This window comes from Capra hircus, chromosome 21 (assembly GCF_001704415.2).
Source record: "Capra hircus breed San Clemente chromosome 21, ASM170441v1, whole genome shotgun sequence".
Classification (NCBI taxonomy): domain Eukaryota; kingdom Metazoa; phylum Chordata; class Mammalia; order Artiodactyla; family Bovidae; genus Capra; species Capra hircus.
Window position 1 is genome coordinate 31,711,961 of NC_030828.1, and position 19,869 is coordinate 31,731,829.

At 58.3% G+C, this 19,869-nt stretch overlaps 1 protein-coding gene across 2 annotated transcripts in view; it reads left to right on the forward strand.

Moving 5' to 3' along the window:
* Positions 1 to 17,693, forward strand: part of PSTPIP1 (proline-serine-threonine phosphatase interacting protein 1) — a 44,711-nt gene extending 27,018 nt beyond the window's left edge. Inside the window, exons 4-15 of one of the 2 annotated variants that reach the window (XM_005695113.3) lie at positions 6,712 to 6,746; positions 6,972 to 7,078; positions 8,783 to 8,845; positions 9,457 to 9,555; positions 10,411 to 10,456; positions 11,376 to 11,455; positions 12,006 to 12,104; positions 13,144 to 13,240; positions 13,736 to 13,826; positions 16,080 to 16,135; positions 16,347 to 16,471; positions 17,389 to 17,693. In XM_005695113.3, coding sequence (XP_005695170.2) covers positions 6,712 to 6,746; positions 6,972 to 7,078; positions 8,783 to 8,845; positions 9,457 to 9,555; positions 10,411 to 10,456; positions 11,376 to 11,455; positions 12,006 to 12,104; positions 13,144 to 13,240; positions 13,736 to 13,826; positions 16,080 to 16,135; positions 16,347 to 16,471; positions 17,389 to 17,520 — 1,030 coding nt within the window. In that variant the 3' untranslated portion in view covers positions 17,521 to 17,693. Of the gene's footprint in view, positions 1 to 6,711; positions 6,747 to 6,971; positions 7,079 to 8,782; positions 8,846 to 9,456; positions 9,556 to 10,410; positions 10,457 to 11,375; positions 11,456 to 12,005; positions 12,105 to 13,143; positions 13,241 to 13,735; positions 13,827 to 16,079; positions 16,136 to 16,337; positions 16,472 to 17,388 lie in introns of both variants that reach the window. The other variant, XM_005695112.3, reaches the window with a different exon arrangement.

A 19,869-nucleotide genomic window follows, 5' to 3' on the forward strand; every position in this document is an offset into this window, starting at 1 on the left:
GGCGGGACAAGGTCTGCCCTACCCTATATGCTGTGTGACCCAGGAGTGGTCACTCCCCCCCTCTGAGTCCTGGGTCCTCAGCTGTGAAAAGTCACACTCCTGAGTTCCTCTGGGCAGCCACAATGTCAAGCAGAGAGCCCTAAGCCACAGTGATACTTGAGAAGCATTGAGGGTCATTACGATCTCATGGGCCCCTCCATGAGTCAGACAGATTGGGGTCACCTGGCTTAGTTTAGCGCTGAGGAGACTGCCTGGCCCGGCTAGACCATTTTCTCTGAGGCCCAGCCCTTCTCTGGCCCAGAGAGCTGGAGGGTAGGGTCCCTGGAGGGAGAGCCTCCCTCTGAGGTGGGAGCACCAGGGTGGAGCCCCAGGCCAGGGCGGGGAGCTCAGAGTCAGGATCCACCTTGCTGCCTACCACTTAGGAGCTGGAGCGTGGGCTGGCATGGCCAGGCCCCAGGGATCAGCCTCCCCAGCAGCAGGAGAGGCAGGAAAAAAAACCCACAGGGGCCTCATTGCCCCGCCACCCAGGTTCCAGAGCAGGCTGGGAGCAGTGCGTGTGAGAACCAGCCCCACCCCGAGTTCCCCAGGGAGCTAGAGTGGCCAGAGGAGTAGGGCAGAGCGGAGGGCACCTCCTGGGAGAGGACCGTGGGCAAAGGCTGCAGGCTGGAAAGCTCAGGGCACATTTAGAGCCAGAGAAGCAGCAGGCAGGGGTTGGACTGTCCCCACCCACCTGCTGCTTCCCTTCGGGCCCGGCCCCCTTGCAGTTCCCAGCTCAGCTGATGGTGCCCCGTGGGTGCTTAGTCAGTGTTGCTCTGTGAGGTGTGTCCTATAAGGCTGGTGAGACCAAAGTCATTGCTTTCTTTAACTATGGGCCAAGCATCCATCATCCACCTAAGTGTGTGCCATGCCCCAAGCTGTGGTGGGGGTATGGGGACTCAAAGGGTTTAAAATAAAGCCCCCCCACTGTCCTGAATCTGGGGTCTAGCCCACTGGGGGTGACCTCACTCTCATCCCCAGTCTTTTGCATCAGAACCTTCCTCCAGGGCCTTCTCATGCCCCACCTCCTCCAGGAAGCTCTCCCAGACACTCTGGCCTTGCCTGCCTGTCAGCTTTTTGGCTTAGACCACGTCGCCCTGTTCTATACCAACCTGGAGGGGCTCTCTGTGTGTAGAGTGAGTGGCAACCATGACAACATGGGTTGCTTCCTTGTTGCCATGGAGACTTGTGAGCTTGTGTTGAGGTTGGCACCTGGCAAAGCTGGCTTGGCTATTCCATGTGGGGGCTGGAAGCTCATCCTCCAGGGCTCATCCATCACTCGGGGACAGGGGGAGCCCTGTGCCTCCTCATGGCCAAGCCCCCTGTCTCCCATGGGATGCTCATTCTCAGCCCCTGAGAGGACGAGTGGAGGGGGCTGAGGGTGCATAGACTGAACGGGGTAGAGGAGGAGGGCCAAAGCCAAGGGCTTCCGTGACCCCAGAAATAGCCCAGCGAGAGCTGAGAGCGGGGAGCCGTCCAGACTCCCCCACTCCTGCTGCCTGAAGACAGAGCATTTCGGCGTCATCCCCTGACCTCAGACTGGCCAGAAGGCCTGAGACTCAGCCACATACACTGAGACGATGTTATTCTGGCCTTTAGGTGACTTTTAGCGCTCACCTCGTTCACACATGAACTCAGCAAGCATCTGCTGGGCAGTGGCAATGAGGACTGGCCCCCAGCTCAGGGAATCCCCACAAGCTCTTTCAGTGCATTTTAAAGAAGCACTAGGTAGGTGCAGGCGGCTTATCAGTATTGCCTGAACCACACATCCAACCCTGCAGAAAGTTCCCCTTGACTCTCCTTCCAACCTTGGGGCCTTTGCTCTGGCTGATGCCCTCATATCTCCCCTGTGAATTCTGCCTGAAATACCGCCTCCCCCAGAAAGCTGTCATCTCCCTCTCTTGCTCATCCTGCCCCGGGTAGGGCACTGAGTGCCACACAAGTGCAGAAGCTGCATAGGGTAGTGGTTCAGAAAGGGGAATAGAGGCAGGGCTGGGGTCAGTTTCCTGTGCGTCCCTTTATATTGGGTTGGCCCAAAATTTCTTTTGGATTTTTCCATGTTATGAAATACCCAACTGAATTTTTTGGCCAATCCAACAGTACCTGCGAGCAAGGACAGCCCCCACTTGAATCCTTAAACACTCATGTCCCTGCTTCACCCCCAGATGTCAAGCCTAAGACACTGCTTTCCTGTCAGAAGGGTTTGTTTTTCATCATCTCTCTTCCTCTGAGCTCAGAGAATGAAGGTATCACTGAAGACACTGCAGTGAGAGAGGGGGCCCTGTTCTTACCAGGGCTGCTCTTCCTCTAAGGAGGCCAGCTCACTTGGGCCCCGCCTCCAGCAGGGGAGTGGGGCAGTGAGAGGAGCCCTCTCCTGGGAGCTGGAAGGCAGGGGCCTCATGGCTGGCAGGGGGCAGGGGTGAGGATGGCAAAGCAGGGGCAGTGAGATTGTGTGGGCCACACGGTAGTACAGGAGACACTTTCGCTGGAAATGCAAACTGTCTGAAGCAGAATTCTGGGCTGAGTGTCCTAAGAGCCAGGTTGAAAAGGGTGATGGGATGAGTTACATAGGAGGGCACGGGGCTGACAACAGAGGCAGAGGGCTGCACGGGGCTTCCGTCGAACATGGTAGAGACCCAGCAGAGCCGTTGTTGCTGTTCAGCCGCTCAGTCTGTTCGGCTCTTTGTGAGCCCGTGGACTGCAGCACGCCAGGCCTCCCTGTCCTTCACCATCTCGTGGAGTTTTCTCAAACTCATGTCCACTGCATCAGTGATGCCATCCAGCCATCTCATCCTCTGTCGTCCCCTTCTCCTCCTGCCCTCAATCTTTCCCAGCTTCAGGGCCTTTTCTAATGAGCTGCCTCTTTGCATCAGGTGGCCAAAGTATTGGAGCTTCGGCATCAGTCCTTCCAATGAATATTCAGGGTTGATTTCCTTGCAGTCCAATGGACTCTCAAGAGTCTTCTTCAGCACCACAGTTCGAAAGTCTCTGGGAAATCTTGGTGATGATTTCCCTGAGTGGTCTGGAGTTGAGAAAGGCCTTGGGGTTTACTGAGTATTGAGTTTAATGCATTGGGCTGTGATCCAATGAGGAGGAGAACCAAGCATTACCCCTGTTCAACAGGCTCTTATTTCAGTGCAGTGATAGACAGTGTATCAACCTAAGATGACAATAGGAACAAGTGCTCAGAAGAGACAGAGGGAGAGCCAGGCAAAGATGCTGCACACAGGGGATCAGCATGTGCAGAGGCCCTGGCGCAGGGGGAACATGGTATATAAGAGGAACTGGTGAGTGGCCAAATGACTGTGGGCAAAGAACCAGGATAAGAGTCGAGAAGTGAAGCAGGAGGGATGGAGGTGATGGGGCAGGGCCTAGGGTGGTGGCAGTGAGAGGTGGATGGGTAGACTGGGGAGGTGCATAAAAGAAGGTGATGGAGGGAGGGGTGTGCATAACCTGGTAGGTGGTGGTGCCTTTGCTGAGAAGGGAGTGCTGGAGGAGGAGCAGGTTTGTAGGGTGAAGAGCCCGGTTTCGGACACTCTGAGGTGTCTGTGGGATGTGAGGTCCAAAGGGAGGTGAGGACCAGTAGGCTGCAGGCCCTGGCCTCTGGGAGGGGTCTGGGCAGGATGTAGTCATGTTGTGGGTGAGGGACAGGGTGTAGAGAGTTGGCTGTGCTGGGCCTAGAGCGGCTCTAACTGTAAATGGGTCGCCTGAGGCAGGAGATGCATGTGTGAGAAGGAAGTGTAACCGCTGGCAAAGTGTCGGTTCTGGCAGAGTCCTGACCTCTCCACCCCCTACCAAGGCAAGTGGGGTGACCATGCCACCACCCCGCCTTCCTCTGGTGAGAAGCAGAAAGCGTCACCATTTGCCAGCTGTGTAGCCACTGTCAGTTTCTTCACCTCTCTGACCTTTGTTTTTCTCATCTGTGAAATGGGGCTAATGATGGTGCCCTCCCTGCCTGGCAGAGTTGCCAGCGTTAAATAATGAGGCCAGCATTGGAATGCACATCAGCAGCACCTGGAAGCTTGTTGAAACAGTGCGCTGGGCCCTGCCTCTGAGCTTTGGCTCCCGGAGGACAGCAGTGGAGCCGGAGAAGCTGTGCTTCTGAGGACTGCCAGGTGCTGCTGCTGGTCAGTTTCCTGAGTCCCCGTGGGAGGAGGGAGCCCCTTATGAAGCCTGCCTTGCAAGGACGGTGAGGAGGTTCTGGCGGGTGGAGTCGGTGGAGTCTTCAGCACACGTGGTGCTTGCTAGTGGTAAAGAACTTGCCTGTTGACGCAGGAGACAAAACAGAACGCGGGTTTGATCAGGAAGTGAGTTGCCATTTGATCCAGGAAGACCCCCTGGAGGAGGGCATAGCAATCCAGTCCAGGATTCTTGCCTGGAGAATCCCGTGGACAGAGGAGACTGGCGGGCTACAGTCCATAGCGTTGAAAAGAGTCATACACGACTGAAGCGACATAGCACGCGCGCTCACAGGCACGCAGGCGGGGGTGGGCAGAGCTGTATCGCTGGGTGTCATGTGGTCATATGGCCACCAGGGGGCAGGCACGCTGCTCTGCACAGGGATGCAGCCAGTGACAGGACGCCTCACCTGGCAAGGTTTGGCGTGTGTGTGTGCGCGCGCGCGTGCGTGTCGCTCAGCCATGTCTGACTCTTTGTGAACCCATGGACCTGTCAGGCTCTTCTGTCCATGGAATTCTCCAGGCAAGAATACTGGAGTGAGTTGCCATTCCCTTCTCCAGGGGATCTTCCTGACCCAGGGATCGAGCCCAGGTCTCCTGAATTGCAGGCAGATTCTTTACCCTCTGAGCCACCATCAGCCTCACTGGCTCTGGCTCCTCGGGTGGCCTGGTGAGCAAGGAGCGGCAGCGTATTTTTGCCTCCTTGGGTAAGGGGCCATGGTCAGGGGCAGAGAATTTTACCCTTGAGAGCAGACAAGCCTCGCTTCAGAGCCAGTCTGCAGCCCCGCACACCGTCTCTGCGCACTTGGAGACTCGGCGCCCATCAGCCCACAGGGATGAGGGGGTGACAGGAGGGGAGCCCACTGTATGGGAGCTGCTTCAGGGGTAGGCCTCCAACCCAAAGGCGAATTCAGTGGGCATTTCTGATAAGAGGGGGGTGCATGTGGTAAACTCTTAGGTGGGGCATTTGGGAGGTACAGCTGAGATCAGGTTCAGGGGCTTGGGGGACCCCCAGGACTGGTCAGGGTGTGCAGATGTGGGCTCAGAGGAGGGTGGCATAATGACAGCAACCCTTGCAAAGCATCTACTTTGCACCAGGTCTTAAGAGACCTTTATACATATAAATTCATTTAATCCTCACAACCATTTTGCTTGTGATATCATTATCCCCATTTTACAGATGGGAAAATTGAGACATAGAGAGGCTAGGTCATTTGTCTAAGGTCATACAGAGACTGTGTGGCGCAGCTTGGAATGAACCCAGGCATCTGGCTCCAGGGTCTGCTTCTAATGCACATGGGAGTCAAGGGCAGGAAGCTCTAGCCAGCTTCCTCACCTGGGATTCCAAGCCACCTCCCTCCTCTGCCAGGAGGGGGAGCTCGCCCCTCAGAGAGGCCTCTGTGGGAGAGCGGATGAGTTGGGAGAGGCACTTTCCCATCAGTCCTGTTCTGAACAAGGTGCGCCTCACCCATCAGCAGCAGACAGGAGTGGGTCCTGAGTGAGCTCCCACATCTTAGCTCAGACCTCACCTCTGTTCATCTCTCTGGGTGACAGCCTCCTTGGCAGGACTGCCAGATAAAATATAGACCGTCCCATTAAGCTTCAGATAACAAATATTTTTAAAATGTAAGTATGTTCTAAATTTTACATGGGGCATGTTTATATTCAAAAAGCTTTTGTTGTCTATCTGAAATGTGAACTTAACTGGGTGTCCTGTGTGTTTATTTACGCCACCTGGCAACCCTACCCTCGGGCATCTCCTTCCACGCTTCCCATGCTTAGCCCGCTCCTTCCCTTTGCTTCCTCCTTGGTGTCCTCCTGGAGAGGGCAGCTCCCGAATGTCTGCTTCAGACTGATGCCTCCTACCGTGTTTTCTCAAGCACCCCCAGCTCAGTGCTCCCCAGAGTAACTCCCCATATTCTCTCCTGGGCCCTCTCAGAGGTGTCACCACTATCCACTCAGCCACCAAGCCAGGGACCAGGGAGCCCCTCAGCTTCTCGCTGTACTCAACTGTACATCCCGTTCTTCCTGCCCGAAGGCCCCCACATCTCTCCCCTTCAGCACCTCTGCCCTGCTTGTCACCCTCTTCCCCTATAGCCTCCCTTCATCTCCCTCCAAGACGTCCTCAGGCCCCATGCTAAGTCTGAACCCCCCCCCCACCCTCTCCTGCTTCAGTTCATCTGGAGGAGGGGCTCCAGGGAGAGAGGGAGGGCCTGAAGATGTGCAGAAGCCAAGAGCATTGGTGGGGGGAGGGGGGGCGGTATTGGGCATTGATTGCTTTGTAATTTCCAAAGAGAGCACTTTGCATTCCAGAAATCCCAGCTTGAGTTCTGAGTCAGTGGTCATGGGCTGAGTGAAGGTCCCTCGGGTCTAGGTCAGCGTGTATGAGTGACCCAGGGCCCTCCCACCAAAATAAAAGTCCCTGGGCCCAGCCAGGACTCCAGGTGCCCCTGGAGTCCCTGGTCTTTCTACTGACCCTGGTCTTGCTGTTTTGCAGCTCCCTGAGGGCCTCCTTTGACTCTCTGAAGCAGCGTAAGTCCCGCCTGTTCCCCACCCTGGGCTGCAGGGGGACAGGACCTTCTGGGAACAGCAGATCCCCACCGATGGAGACGAGTGGATTCCGGTTGGGAACTGAGGCTGGTGGCAGAGACGAGCTGTGGGGTTGGGGCTGGGCTGGTCCAGGCAGGGGCGAGTGTGTCACTGGTTGGGGCCCATCAGGTCTGATGCCAGGGACCAGTGTCCTTACTCTGCCCCCAGAAATGGAGAATGTGGGCAGCTCCCACATCCAGCTGGCCCTGGCCCTGCGCGAGGAGCTGCGGAGCCTGGAGGAGTTCCGTGAGAGGCAGAAGGAGCAGAGGAAGAAGGTGAGGCGGGTGCTGGGGATGGGCCCGGTGGGAGACTGCAGCAGTCACTGTGGTGGTAGTGGAGGCTGGGTCCTCATGATGGAGGGCAGGGCAGCACCCCAGGCTCGGGGGTGGTGGTGATCTGGAGGAGAGAAGAGTGTTTGACAGAGGCCGGGCGCTGGGACCAGGGCCTGGCTCTCCAGCCTGAAGGCCCGTCTGGGGCTCTTCCCACTGAGGTGTCTCATGCCAAGAGCGAAGGGCATGGGCCTTTTTGATCACCCCGTTACAGCAGGCTATGGAGGGTACTCGACAACTTGGGAGTATCCAAAGAAGGCAACCTAAGTTAGGGAGCCACCAGAAACTCTGCTTATCTGGGAGAAAGGAAGACCTGGGGGCTCAGTCACTGCAGCCACTCTGCAGGGCTGCCTGAGGCCAAGGTGGACAGAGCTTGTGGGGAATAGGAGGTGTTGAGCTTGCCCTAGCATCCCAGGGTATTTTTCACAGGGGTCGGCTGTCCCTCAATGCATGGGAAGGAAGTGAGGTCCCCATTGTGGGGGGTATATAAACAGACTGAAGGCGACTTGTCAGAGAAGCTGCAGAGCTTGGATGAGAGGTGGGGTTGGTACCCTCTGTGTCCCAGCGCCCCCTCCCAAGCCTGAGACTCTCTGATTGGCTGAGTATGTGGCCCTCTGGGAAGGCAGGTGTGGACATAGGATCAGCCTTTCAGGGCCTCAGTGATGAGGGTGGAACTTGGACAGGTGGGAGAGGTCAGCACACAGAAACACTTCTTGCTTGGAGAGGGAGCATCTTTGTACACTGTCCAAAGAATTGAAAATGGAAACTTCCACACAACTGACCTGTGAAGGGAAAAAAAAGCAACAGTTCATGGCTGGGGCCAGCCTGGGGCTGGGTGTCCTGGCAAAGCCACTTGCCCTCTCTGTGCCTCAGTCCCCCTCTTGCAGGATGGGACGCTTATGTCCACCTCCCAAGCTTCAGGGACCCAACTGAGAACCAGGCCCTCTCTCAGTCTGCACAGGCAGGGTGCCGGCTCCAATGAGTGGCTCTGACCGCAGACATTTCACGTGGCTATACTCCCTGTCTGCCCAACTGGGGCCTGAGGCTTTCGGGATTCTAAATTTGGGTTCCTGAGCAGACAGTGGGCCCTCAAAGCCCACCCCACAAGTCAGCCCAGCCTTGAGATGCTGGAGCAGGTGACCTCTCTGAGCTGGGACTTGCCTGCAGAGCATCTCTGAGGCCCCGGGATGGCTATTTCAAGCTTTCCTGTGGCCAGTGAGGCTGTGATGTCTGCAAAAGCTATTTTGGACAGAATGACACCTTCTACAGTGTGGCTGGGGTTCCCACGAGTGTGATTGCTATGCGTGGTTACAGAGGCTTGTGAGTGAAGAGCAGTGTGTGTGCATTCGCATGTGTGTGTGTAGGCTGGGTATTCTCTGGCTAGAGACCAAGTCCTGGCTGGGCCGGGGGGTGGAGTGGTCTGCAGGGAGAGGATACCTGGGGTGCATCCATGCCCCGGGCTCCTCTAGCCTTCTGTTGGGAGCAGCAGTTGTGAGAGAGCCGGCTGATGGAGGGGGAGGGCAGCTTGTCACTGCCCCATTAGAGCCAGGAGGGGAGCCTGGGCCTCCTCCCAGGGACACCCCATCCTCTTGGCCTAGGGGAGCCTCCTGAGGCTACAGCCCCACGCTCAGAGCCTCATGTCCCCTGCAGTACGAGGCTGTCATGGACCGTGTCCAGAAGAGCAAGCTGTCGCTCCACAAGAAGGCCTTGGAGGTGAGCCTGGAGGGGCGGCTGTGTTTGGGGTGTGGATCCCAGGAGCCTTGGGATAGGGCTGGGCTCAGGCTTCCATCCAGCAACAGGCACAGCGGCCTGTCAGGTTCCTGGGGCGCACTGGCTGCCAGGGTGCCATGCAGATCAGCCCGGGGGCTCTGCCCCCTACCCTTGTTGGGGGGTGGTGCTTCTGACTGATGGGTAAGCAACCAGTCTCAGACAGTGGTCCACAGGGTCACACACGCTGGCAGCTGGGGATTCCGTAGGTGAAGGGAGAAGGGACTCCTGAGCTGTCTGAAAGGACCGCGTGCACAGGGTCTGGCATCGTGATGAAACACGGCATTTCCCGAGCCCTGCAGGTGGTCTGACGTGACCACACCTCTGAAGAGGCGGGGGCATGGACCAGGCTACACTGTCCCCAGTGGAGAGGGGGGCCTGGGAACAAGACTCCCTTCTTCATCTCCATTCCAGACCCCGAGATCTCTGTCCCTGGTGTGGAGGCCCCCTTTCCATCTACAGCCCGACAGGGAGAAGGGAGGTCGGGCTCAGGAGCCTCACCTTGGGGCCCCCAAGTCACGCCCCTCCACACCGCCCCCTCCCTCCCCCCCTCCCAGTCCAAGAAGACGTATGAGCAGAAGTGCCGGGATGCAGATGACGCTGAACAGGCCTTTGAGCGCATTAGCACCAACGGTCAACAGAAGCAGGTGGAGAAGGTGCGTGCAGTCACCGAGGCTGGGCAATCTCATGGGGCTGGGGGCAGGGCGGGAAGGGGTGCCGCAGACTCCCCCAGGCAAGGTTTCCTAGAATCTCAAGGTCTAGATAGTCAGTTTGATCCCCTTTGCTGTCTCCAGGCTGCACCCAACGACCCATTCCTCAGAGCAGGCCCGCTGCAGCCCAGGCTCAGAGCCCACAGGGCAGACGCTAACCCTCACCCAACCCTTCGGAGAAGGGCTCAGTAGGCCCATGTCCCAGAGAGGAAACAGGCCCAGAGATGGTGAGTGACTTGTCCAAGGTCTCAGAGCCAGGCAGGAACAGAGAAAGGACCTCAAACCCAGGCTTTCCAGAACCCAAGCTCTTGACTACTCCGGCCTCTTGGCCAGGGTGGGAATATCAAAGCCCCCAGGACCCACGAACACATTTGGCCCATTGCACAGACAGGAAAGCTGAGGCCCAGAGAAGGCAGGGGCCTGCAGGTGAGTTGGTGGCAGCAAGTCAGGGACAGAGCCCAAGCCCCAACCAGCAGGTCCAGCAGTGGCTGTAGAGCCCCAGGTCTGCATTGCTTGCTCTAGCTCTCCAGGTCTAGTTTTCACGTGTGTCTGCATGACCAGGTTTCTGTTTTATTCCTATTTTATTGGAAAGAGCCTGTGGTCCTTTGTGGGGTGAGGCTGGAGTGGTTCCGGAGGCCCCCTCAGGGCTAGCGTCTGCTCTCCCTTCCCCATGAGAGGTGGCCGGGAGGTGCCCCATGTGACAGAGGCCCTTCAGGGAGGCCCAGGGAGGCCAGGGGCCCGAGGTCTGGGCTGGGAGGCGCGGGGCTGGGCCTCAGTGCCGCTTTCCCTCTGTCTTCTCAGAGCCAGAACAAAGCCAAGCAGTGCAAGGACTCAGCCCTGGAGGCAGGTACGCGGCTGGCCCACCTCCTCAGCTTAGGGGGTGGGCAGCCTGGACATCTTTCCCGCGGCAGCACACTTCCTCCACCCTGGGACACAGTCCCACTCTCCTCACTCTTGCTTCCTTATGCAAGTAAAATGAAAAATTCATTTTCTCGCATTTGCCAACACTGTTCTTGGTGCTTTGTATGTTTTTACTAATGCTTACAACAATCCTATGAGGTATTCACTGTTACTATCCCTCTCTTAACAGGTAAGGACACTGTGGCACAGAGAGGTTATTTAACTTGCCCAGGGTCACACAGCCAATAAGTCATGGTAACTGTATTTGAATGCAAGCCGTCTGGCTCCAGGGCTGAGGACCTTCACAGCCACTGATCAAGGGAGACAGGCCCACCCGTTGCACATACACCTCTCTCTCTCTCTCTCATATACACTGGGACACATCACAGCCTTCTCTGGGCATATGTCTCCTCTATCCTCCTCCCGATGCCAGAAGATCCCAACAGCCCTCATCTCTGCTGACACAGCTCTGCCTTCTGCCACACCACCTGTCCCAACACCCAGGCAGAGGCTCCCTTGGCTGGTGGTCACAGAGCTCACGGTCCAAGCCCGCTGGCTTTCTAGCCCACCAGCTCCCAAAGCTCCCCTTCATCCTTCTCCAGGCCCACCCCCTCTGAGCCTCAGCTTCTCATCTGGAAGGTGGGATGGTGAGAGGCCCAGACTCTGACCTTAGGCTCTGCCCCAGCCCGAGGCAGCTGGAACACAGTGGGCGCTGAGCACCTCTCCAGGAGCGGTACCAGGGTGAGGGGCCCTGCCAAGCGCTCATCTGTGGCTCCAGCACCCAGGGCAGGTCTCTCCAGGGAGGAGGAGGGCACTGAGGGAGCACAGGGGTGGGCTGGCTTCCCTGAGGACCCATGTGCTTCCAGAGCGGGTGTACAGGCAGAACATCGAGCAGCTGGAGAGGGTGCGGAATGAGTGGGAGCAGGAGCACCGGGCCACCTGTGAGGTGAGTGACCCCTTGGTGTGGAGCTGATGCCCGTCCCTGCTCCGGCCGCTTCGTGGGGGAAGAGGGGACCGCAGTTGGGAAAGCCAGCCTTCCTTCCCTCATTCACTCATCCGCTCACTCCAAGGCCCTCCCCAGGGAGCTCCCTGCCTGCCTTTGTGCTTGGAGTCCCTTTCTGCAGGCAGGCAGGCAGGCAGGCATCCTTTGCTCTTTTTGGCTGAAGCCGCAACTGAGGCTTGAACAGAACCCATAGCTTCCCTGGGCTCTGATGATGAACAGGGCCTGGGAGACAGGATTCAGGGTCCAGTGCTTCTCTTAAGACACACCCCAGGGGTGTGGTAGGGTCTTGGGAAGGGCAGGGGGCAGAGTCCCACAGGCAGTTCAACTTCCCAGAAGCCTCAAGGGCTGGCACAGAGGTGGGGGTGGGGACCCCCAGCCTTTAGGCTTCCTTTAGGCTTGGCTTCGGCAGGCTGGGTCTGGCTGGTCAACTCCAGCGGCGCTGTGGGTGGGGCCCGGCTTGGCCCAGCCCTACTGTGACCCCATCTCTCCTCAGGCCTTCCAGTTGCAGGAGTTTGACCGGCTGACCATCCTCCGCAACTCCCTGTGGGTGCACTGCAACCAGCTCTCCATGCAGTGCGTCAAGGACGATGAGGTGGGGGCTGAGGGCAGGGGGTAGAGGGGAGGGGTGAGGGGAGGGCAGCCTCCGGGCGACAGTGAGGCCGGTCCACCTGAGCCTGTGAGCAGACCTAGTCCTCTGTGGCCTGAGCCCTGGCCTCAGGGTCTCCGAGCCCAGCACCGAGCCTCTGCCCCAGGCCCCAACGACAGGGAGCTCAGTACTGTGCAGGCCACGGCCTCTTGGCCTGGAAGACGTGTGTTGTGGTTACCCTGGCGTCTGCCCTCTCTGCTCGCCCCAGCCCCGAGGCCTCAGCTCTCCTATCAGAGCCCCAGAGCTCTATTCCCTCTGCTGGGAAAGAGAGGGGAGGGGAGGTGGACCCAGGCCCTCAGAGGTTTGCAGAGGCTGGGGGACCCTGGGGTTGCCCTGCTCCAGGCCTGGTGGTTGCAGGAGCCGAGGTCCAGTCCCTCTTCTGTCCCGACATCTCTAGGGTGTCCTGGCTCCCCCGCCTTACTGAGCTCTACGTGCCAGGTGGGCCCCGCTCAGCAGAAAGGGGTGGTCACCTCCCTGCCAGGGGCCTCGATCTCTGCTGATGCAGCCCTCGCTCGCTCGCTTTCTGCCCTGACCCCCTGACCCACCACTGTTACTTGCCTAATCCCTTCTGCCCACGGGTGTGGAGTTTTGGGCGCTTTCCCCCCAAATGACTTGAGCCCACTTGGTGGCCTCATTGTAGCAGAGGAGGGAGTATGAATTCTGAACCCTCTCATGCTGGACCCAAAGCCCAGCGCACTGACTTCACTTCCTGCTGTGGGATCTTGGGCAAGGCACTCTCCAGAGCTTTCTCGTCTATAAATGAGGAAGTCCTGTCTCCCATAGAGGATGGAGAAGGAATGTGCACACACTAGGTGCTCAGGAAACAGGGGAAGCTGCCAGCCAGGGCTCTAGCCCTTCAGGCAGGCCTGCGGCAGTTACACCTCAAGGCCCCTGGTCAGGGTTCAGACCCAAAGAGGGGGGCAGGCTTGATACTGTGGGCCAGGTGAAGCCTGGCCCCTCAGCTTCTGCTTTCCCCCACCCCCAGCTCTACGAAGAGGTGCGGGTGACGCTGGAAGGCTGCAGTGTGGACGCCGACATTGACGGCTTCATCCAGGCCAAGAGCACAGGCACCGAGCCCCCAGGTGAGGCCTGCCTGTGGGCAACACGGCTGCTGGGTCCAGGTCCTCCTTCCCTGGAAGGCCTGGCCTGGGTTCTCTGAGCCTCAACTGCCAGGACAGAAGCAGGGTGGCTCACAGCTCCCTTCTGGGTGCCAGGCCCAGGGGAAGGTCAGGGACAGAGCAGGCCCCTGGCTGGGTCCTTAATGTGCTGCCTCCTCGAGAGAGAGGACAGGCAGGGCCTAGGACACTGTAACACTCGAGGGGGGACAGGGGTAGGGAGAGGCAGGAGCCGCTAAATCTTGAGTCTAGAACGTTCGGTCTCAGTGGTACCCACAGTGGGATCTCTCAGGGAAGTGAAAGGGGGCCCCCTCCTCAAGCACCAGGGCAGGCCAGGGCCAGGATGGGAAGGTGGGGCCCTGGTCTGGGTCTCTGGAGGGGGAGAGGATGGGGTGTCAGAGGGCACAGGTACCCCCTGCCCTGCCCTCGTCAGCCTGGGCCTCTCGCACTTGTCACCTGCAGCGCCGGTGCCTTACCAGAACTACTACGATCGGGAGGTGGCCCCGTTGTCCAGCAGCCCTGGCGTCCAGCCATCCTGTGGCATGATAAAGAGGTGAGCGCCTGCTGGACACCAGCCGGCTGGGACACACAGAGCGGGGCCAGAGGAGGTGGGCTGCCAGGAAGGGGCCAGCCCCTCCTCCTGCAACTGGCTCTTCCCCACGTATTTATTGGGCACCTATTGTGTGCCTGGTGCAATGTCTAGGTGGGGGGCACTCTTGGGGGACAAGACAGACTCAATCTAGCCTCAGGACACCCTCAGCCCAAGGGGAGCCAGGCACGAAACAGTCATACCCCACTTATTCACTAGCAACTGTGCTGGGAGACTCCAGGAGGGCTCACCCCTCGAGCTCTGCTGCTGGCCTGGTCGGAGCCTTGGACTGTCAGGCCCCTCAACCGCTGCACAGGATCAGGGCAGAGGAGCGGGCCCTGCAGCCAGCGCTCTTGGAGAATTCTCCAGCTTTCTCCAAGCCCCCTTCCCTGGCCTGGCTGTGGTAGGTGCCAGGGTCCTGGCGTCAGGCCCCAGTGTGTCACTTGCACAACTCACACGCCTCCTCTAGGCCCAGGGCCTGTGAGTGTTGGGGGCAGACTCAGACCTAGGACCCTCCTGGTTCAGGTCTGTGATGACAGCCCACTGGGAGCACCAGAGCCTACTCAGGGTGCACCCACCCTCCAACTCCCCCAGCCAGTTCCCCAAGTGCCCCATCTGTGGGCATCTAAAGGAGCATCGTGGCCTTCACATGGCACCTGTGCCCCATCCCCAGGCCTCCATGACCTCCTCTCTCCCTCCAACCTAGTGCAGAGGAGGCCCTGCCTTTGAAAGGTGGGTGTGGGTGGGGGTGGAGGCGACGGAGCTTCTGGCCCTCCGAGGATGGCTTATTTCTGAGGCTCGTGGGCCCCACGGCATGCTCCTCCAGGAACCATGAGACAGCAAGGACCCTAGGAGGTGGGCATTCCCACCCTCACTATCACACCAAAACCACAGGAGACTCAGACCTCCCTGCACCCCCAGTGAGGGCCAGATGCCTGCACAGGTGGTCACTTAGATAACAGGTCTGAAGAGCTCACTTGGGGGCAGGGCCGAGAAAGGACCGAGAGGAGAGGGGCCTGATGAGGATGAGAGAAAAGAGGGAAAGCAGTCCTGCAGGGGAGGCCTGGCTGCTGGAGAGGACAGGCAGGGACCCTTGTGTGGGGCAGCTGAAGCCAGGCAGGGCTGGGGAGGGGCAGGGGAAGTGAGTGGAGGGAAGAATGGAGTCGAGAGCGTAGATGACCCTGGGAAGGCAGGCAGCGGGGTGCGGCGCCTCCAGCCCCAGCCTGCTGGGCTAACCCTCCCTGGCAGGGCAAGTCTGCATCAGACCTTCCCACACCTGCCAAGTCTACACTCGCCTATCCATGTGCTCTGTCCTGGACCCTCAGCTCCACAGACGCTGCCCAGGAAAGGTCTCTGTGTCCCACCTCGCACTACAGGGCAGCTTCCTACAGGCCCTGCCCCTGCCTGAGCCCTCAAGACCCCTCGGTGTCTGGCCTCGTCCCTCTTTCAGTCTTGTCTCCTATACACCCCAAACTGGTCCACTCCACTCCCCAGACTCCTCTGCCTGTACGACCTGCACCTCTGCACTCCTCTCCCAGTCACTGGCCATGCTTGGCACCCGGTCTCTGTTTGGTGAAGCTGAGTCTTTGCAGACTTAGCTTGAACCTACCAGGCCAGGAAGGTAGGTTCTACTCATGTAAGCTCTCAGCACCTCTGCTTCAGGGCACCCACACAGGCCTCCGTACCAGGTGCCCCAGTGTCTGCCTCTTGCTTCTTGCCCTTTTTTTTTTCTTTTATTCAACATACTTGCATAACTCTAGCTCAGTCCAGGTCTGAACCAAGCACAGAGGAAGGGGGTGAATCAGCCCAACACTTCCTACTGGACGACCACTTTGTGTGGTCGGGGAGTAGTAGGGCTGGCCAGGCTGGTGAAGGTCCCAGCAGGGTGTGAGTGGGCTGAGCTCTAGGGGGCAGCTCCTTTGCCTGTGGGGAGGCTGGAGAGGGGTCTGGCCAGTGTGGGGCCCAGGCCCTGGAGCACAGAAGTCTCAGAGCTGCCAGTTTGGCCCTGCAGGGAACAGGTACTGAGAAGACATCTACAGGGTAAGGGACTGGGAGAGTGCTGCCGGGGAAGAGCCACTGGGACCACCCTTTGGAGAGCCCTCATGCCCAGGGGCACCTCATAAGTCACATCTGTGCCCAGAAGCTAGGGCCGACCTTGCGGGCTCCCTGCCTCATCCACTCCCCCCACCCCGACTCACCTGTCCTTCCTGCCCCCAGGTTTTCTGGGCTGCTGCACGGAAGTCCCAAGACCACACCGTCACCGGCTTCTGCGGGTAATTGGGGGTGACAACTGTCACCCTGGCTGGGGGGAGGAAGAGGAGAGGATGCCTACTTGGCACAGATGGGCCCTCCAACAGCTGGGAGGTTGGGGGATGGGAAGAAGCTGAGCAAGTCTGGGGATGCTGTGAGTCAGGGGGCCTCTGGGGACTACTGATTTTTGCAAGGAGTGGGCACCAGGCCTCACTTTGTACTCAGCCTCCACAGAGACCCTGACTCCTACCCCTGACCGGAATGAGGGTGTCTACGCTGCCATCGCCGTGAAGGAGGCGCCAGGGCCCCCCACCGTGCCAGGCCAGGACTATAGGGCACTCTATGACTACACAGCACAGGTGAGGCCCCCTGCCCTCCCCTCCTTCTTGCGTGGACACCAGCATGCCCAAGGGTGTGCTCACATGTGGGCACATGCACTCTTGAGGGTGCTGGGGTGGGTGCCCTTAGAATAGCACCTGACATTCAGGAAGGGCCTGGTGCACACCTGCTGAATGAAAGCTCATGAACGGCACGAGGCCCTGGGTCATGTGGTGTGGGCACTGCTTGGGCTATGCATGTGTGCAGCCAGCTGGTGGAGCTGGAGCTACCCGAGGAAGTGGTCTGAGGGGCAGGCTCTGCATCCGTGGGTAAAGGCCTTGTTCCCCATGACCATGGGTGCCCAGAGCAAGTCATGGTCGGAACTAGGTCCTCAGCTGTGCATGGCTGATTTTCTGAAGCCCACAAGGGGAGGACGAGTCAAGGAGCCACAGGGCAGCTGTGCCCAGACCCCCAGAGACTAATTTGTCCCTGCTTTGAGGCGAGGGGTACAGAGCTGGACCCCAGATCCACTGGGACTGAGGCATCTCCTTGGGGCTTGGCTGGCTACACTGACTCCCAAAGCCTGTGCCCTGGGGAGGGGGCACAGCCCAGGAGAATGATGGTGTGCTTGCAAGACAAGGGCTGGCTGTCCTGGGGAATAGCAAACACCCCTGCTCCTGACTTGCTAGCTTGCTGTGTCTCAGGCAGGGAGCGGGAGAAGGGAGCAGCTTGGAGGAAAAGCCAGGGAAGAAGCCCCAGGTTGTGACAAACCGAGGGGACAAGAGGCTGGTCTCTCAGGGCTGCCCTAGCCCGAGTGGCCTTCTCTTGCAGCCCCAGGAGGCCGCCATGTCTCAGCTGACAGCCCAGTTGCGAGACACTTACTGCCTGGGGGGTAGCCTGACCAGAGGCCCTCCCAGCAGGCCCCTTCAGCCGGATGGGTTTTCCTTCTCTTGCCCAGAACTCCGATGAGCTGAATCTCTCTGCGGGGGACATCCTGGAGGTCATCCTGGAAGGGGAGGACGGCTGGTGGACGGTACAACGGAACGGGCAGCGTGGCTTTGTCCCTGGCTCCTACCTGGAGAAGATTTAAGGAAGAGACAGAAGCCCCTCCCTGGACTTGTCCTGCCCATGGGGCCAGCCGTGCCCCCACCACCCCCTGGCCTTGTGGGGGGCCTCAGACAGAGCCTGCCCTCAGGGAAGGTGCCAGCTGCTCCCCAGCAGTCTTTCCCACAGGGAATAAAGGAGCGCTCTTTTTCCTCCTGGCATCTGTGTCCAAGTGCTCCACTGGGAGGAGGTAAAGGAGGGAGGAGTCCAGGAAAGCAGAGCTTCCCACCTGCAGTGTCATCACTGAGGCTCCAGCAGGGTCTGTGCCGGGTCTGCTCAGGATGGGGAGGTACCCTAGTGCGGGGTCCCTGCCAGGGAGACACACAGCTGCCAAGGCAAGAAGGCCACAGGGGTCAGGGAGGAGGGAGTAGGGGTCAGGGAGGATTGGGGAGGGGTCAGGGAGAAGCCCACGAGAGCCAGGATGGGGGAGAGCAGGCCTCCAAGGGGCAGAGGGACTAGGGCAGGGCAGCAGCAGACAGGACATGAGGCAGGGAAGAGCACTGGGACAGGGCGGTGTGTGAGCAGAGGGAGGAGGGAACACCTGGAACATTCTGGGGATGAGCAAGCTTAGCTCCAGGCAAGAAACAGGTGACAGTCTGCCAAGGCAGAGGGGCCGTGGTGCAGAGTCTGGTAAGGGGGGTCTGCAGGCCGCTGGGTCACACTGTCTCCTGACCCAGCTGCATGCCACTCCTTCTCAAACATAGCAGATCCCACTAGGCAGGGGCCCCAGGTCTACACAGGCCCACCCTGCGCACAGAGGTGGCCAAGCTCCTCTTCTGTGCTTGATGCTCTCAGGCCATTCTCTTTTTGGCCCCAGAAACATAACTTCTACCGCTGCCCCAGGCCTGCCAAAGCCCTGCTCCAGCCACACCACACCTAGGGCCCTGGGAGCGAATGTGGAGGAAAGCCAGTGAGAACCGGCAGCCAGAAGCGTTGCCCAGGTCAGCCAGATACGAGACCTGTCAGAAGTAATTCAATCAAGCAAGGTATCTTAATGACTTCTGTGTGAATGACACTGTATTTGAAAATGGGGGGGGGGCTAAGATAAAGGGGTGTTGTCAAAGAGCTCGCTCACCCCAGAAGCTGCAGAGAGATACTATCAGCCCTCTGATACAAGGCAGACAGTAAGTAGGGCAAGAGTGGGACCAGGAGGCCATGTCCAGGCTGGCCAACACAAAGATGATGGTGGCTTGTCCGGGAAGTGGCAACTGAATTGGAGAGCAATTCAGGAAGGATGAGGGAAATACATCAACAACATTTGGAAACTTATAGGATGTGAGGCAGGAATGGGAAGAGTGGAAAGAAAGATGAAAAGACTCCCCTCCTCAGGTGCAGTAGAAGGTGGAGGCGGGGTGGCAGCAGGGACACAGTCTGAGCAAAGACCCAGGAGAGGCAGGACAGCCCAGCAGACTGGCCACTGGCATCAGGCCATGCAGGAGCAGCCAAGAGGAAAGAAAAAAAGAGAAAGCCCTAGGTTTCAGTGCTTGACTTATTCCTTGAAAATACCTTGTCATCTTGATTGAGCATTCCATTCAACTGCAAAGATCTTTTTTAAAAACCACTGGCCTAGATATTTATCATTAGCCCTGACAGGTGCCGCAGTGTCTACAGTGCTGGAGGGTGATGGGTAACGAGTGTCGGATAACAGGGCCCGCCCTCCAGTCATTTTGGCAGCCACGGAACAGAACTGAGAGCAACTCTTGGGTCACAATTTATAGCAGGGAGAAAGAAACCCACAAATGAATTGAGGTCAGATTCATTGCCTCTGCAGCATTCTCCGTTCTCTGTGCACCAGGTCACAACCTCAGCTGGACAGACAGCCTTCCCAGCAGAGGAGATGGTGACCGATAAAGAGGGAGTTGGCGTGTGGGTAATGGAGTGTATAAATAACTGCACCCCTCTTCTTGACAGAGGGCTACTCACAGGAAAAATGGAGCAGAACAGATAGGAAAAGCATGGCCCCTGAAGTCAGAGCATCAGGGTCTGAAATCGAGACTCATGCTTCCTTGTGTGGTCTTAGGCAAGGTACAATTTCTCTGGATCTCAGTACCATTATCGCCAAGATGGGTGCAATGAGCTCCTGTATAAATTGCTATTCTTGGAAATTTCAAAATTAGACATTAAAAGTGCTAATGAAAAGCATGAGATGATCATTTTTAATAAAAAGGATCACCACCTCCAAACCTTGGCTGTAATCAATAGGAACTTGGGGCTTGGCATAGCATCCTCATCTTAGTATGCCCTTGGGGGAGCTGCAGTTGTCAGTAATTCCTTCCTGAAAGTGACAAGGAGTAAAGAAGTAGGAGTTCAGGAGAAGCAATGGGCTACTTGGCCG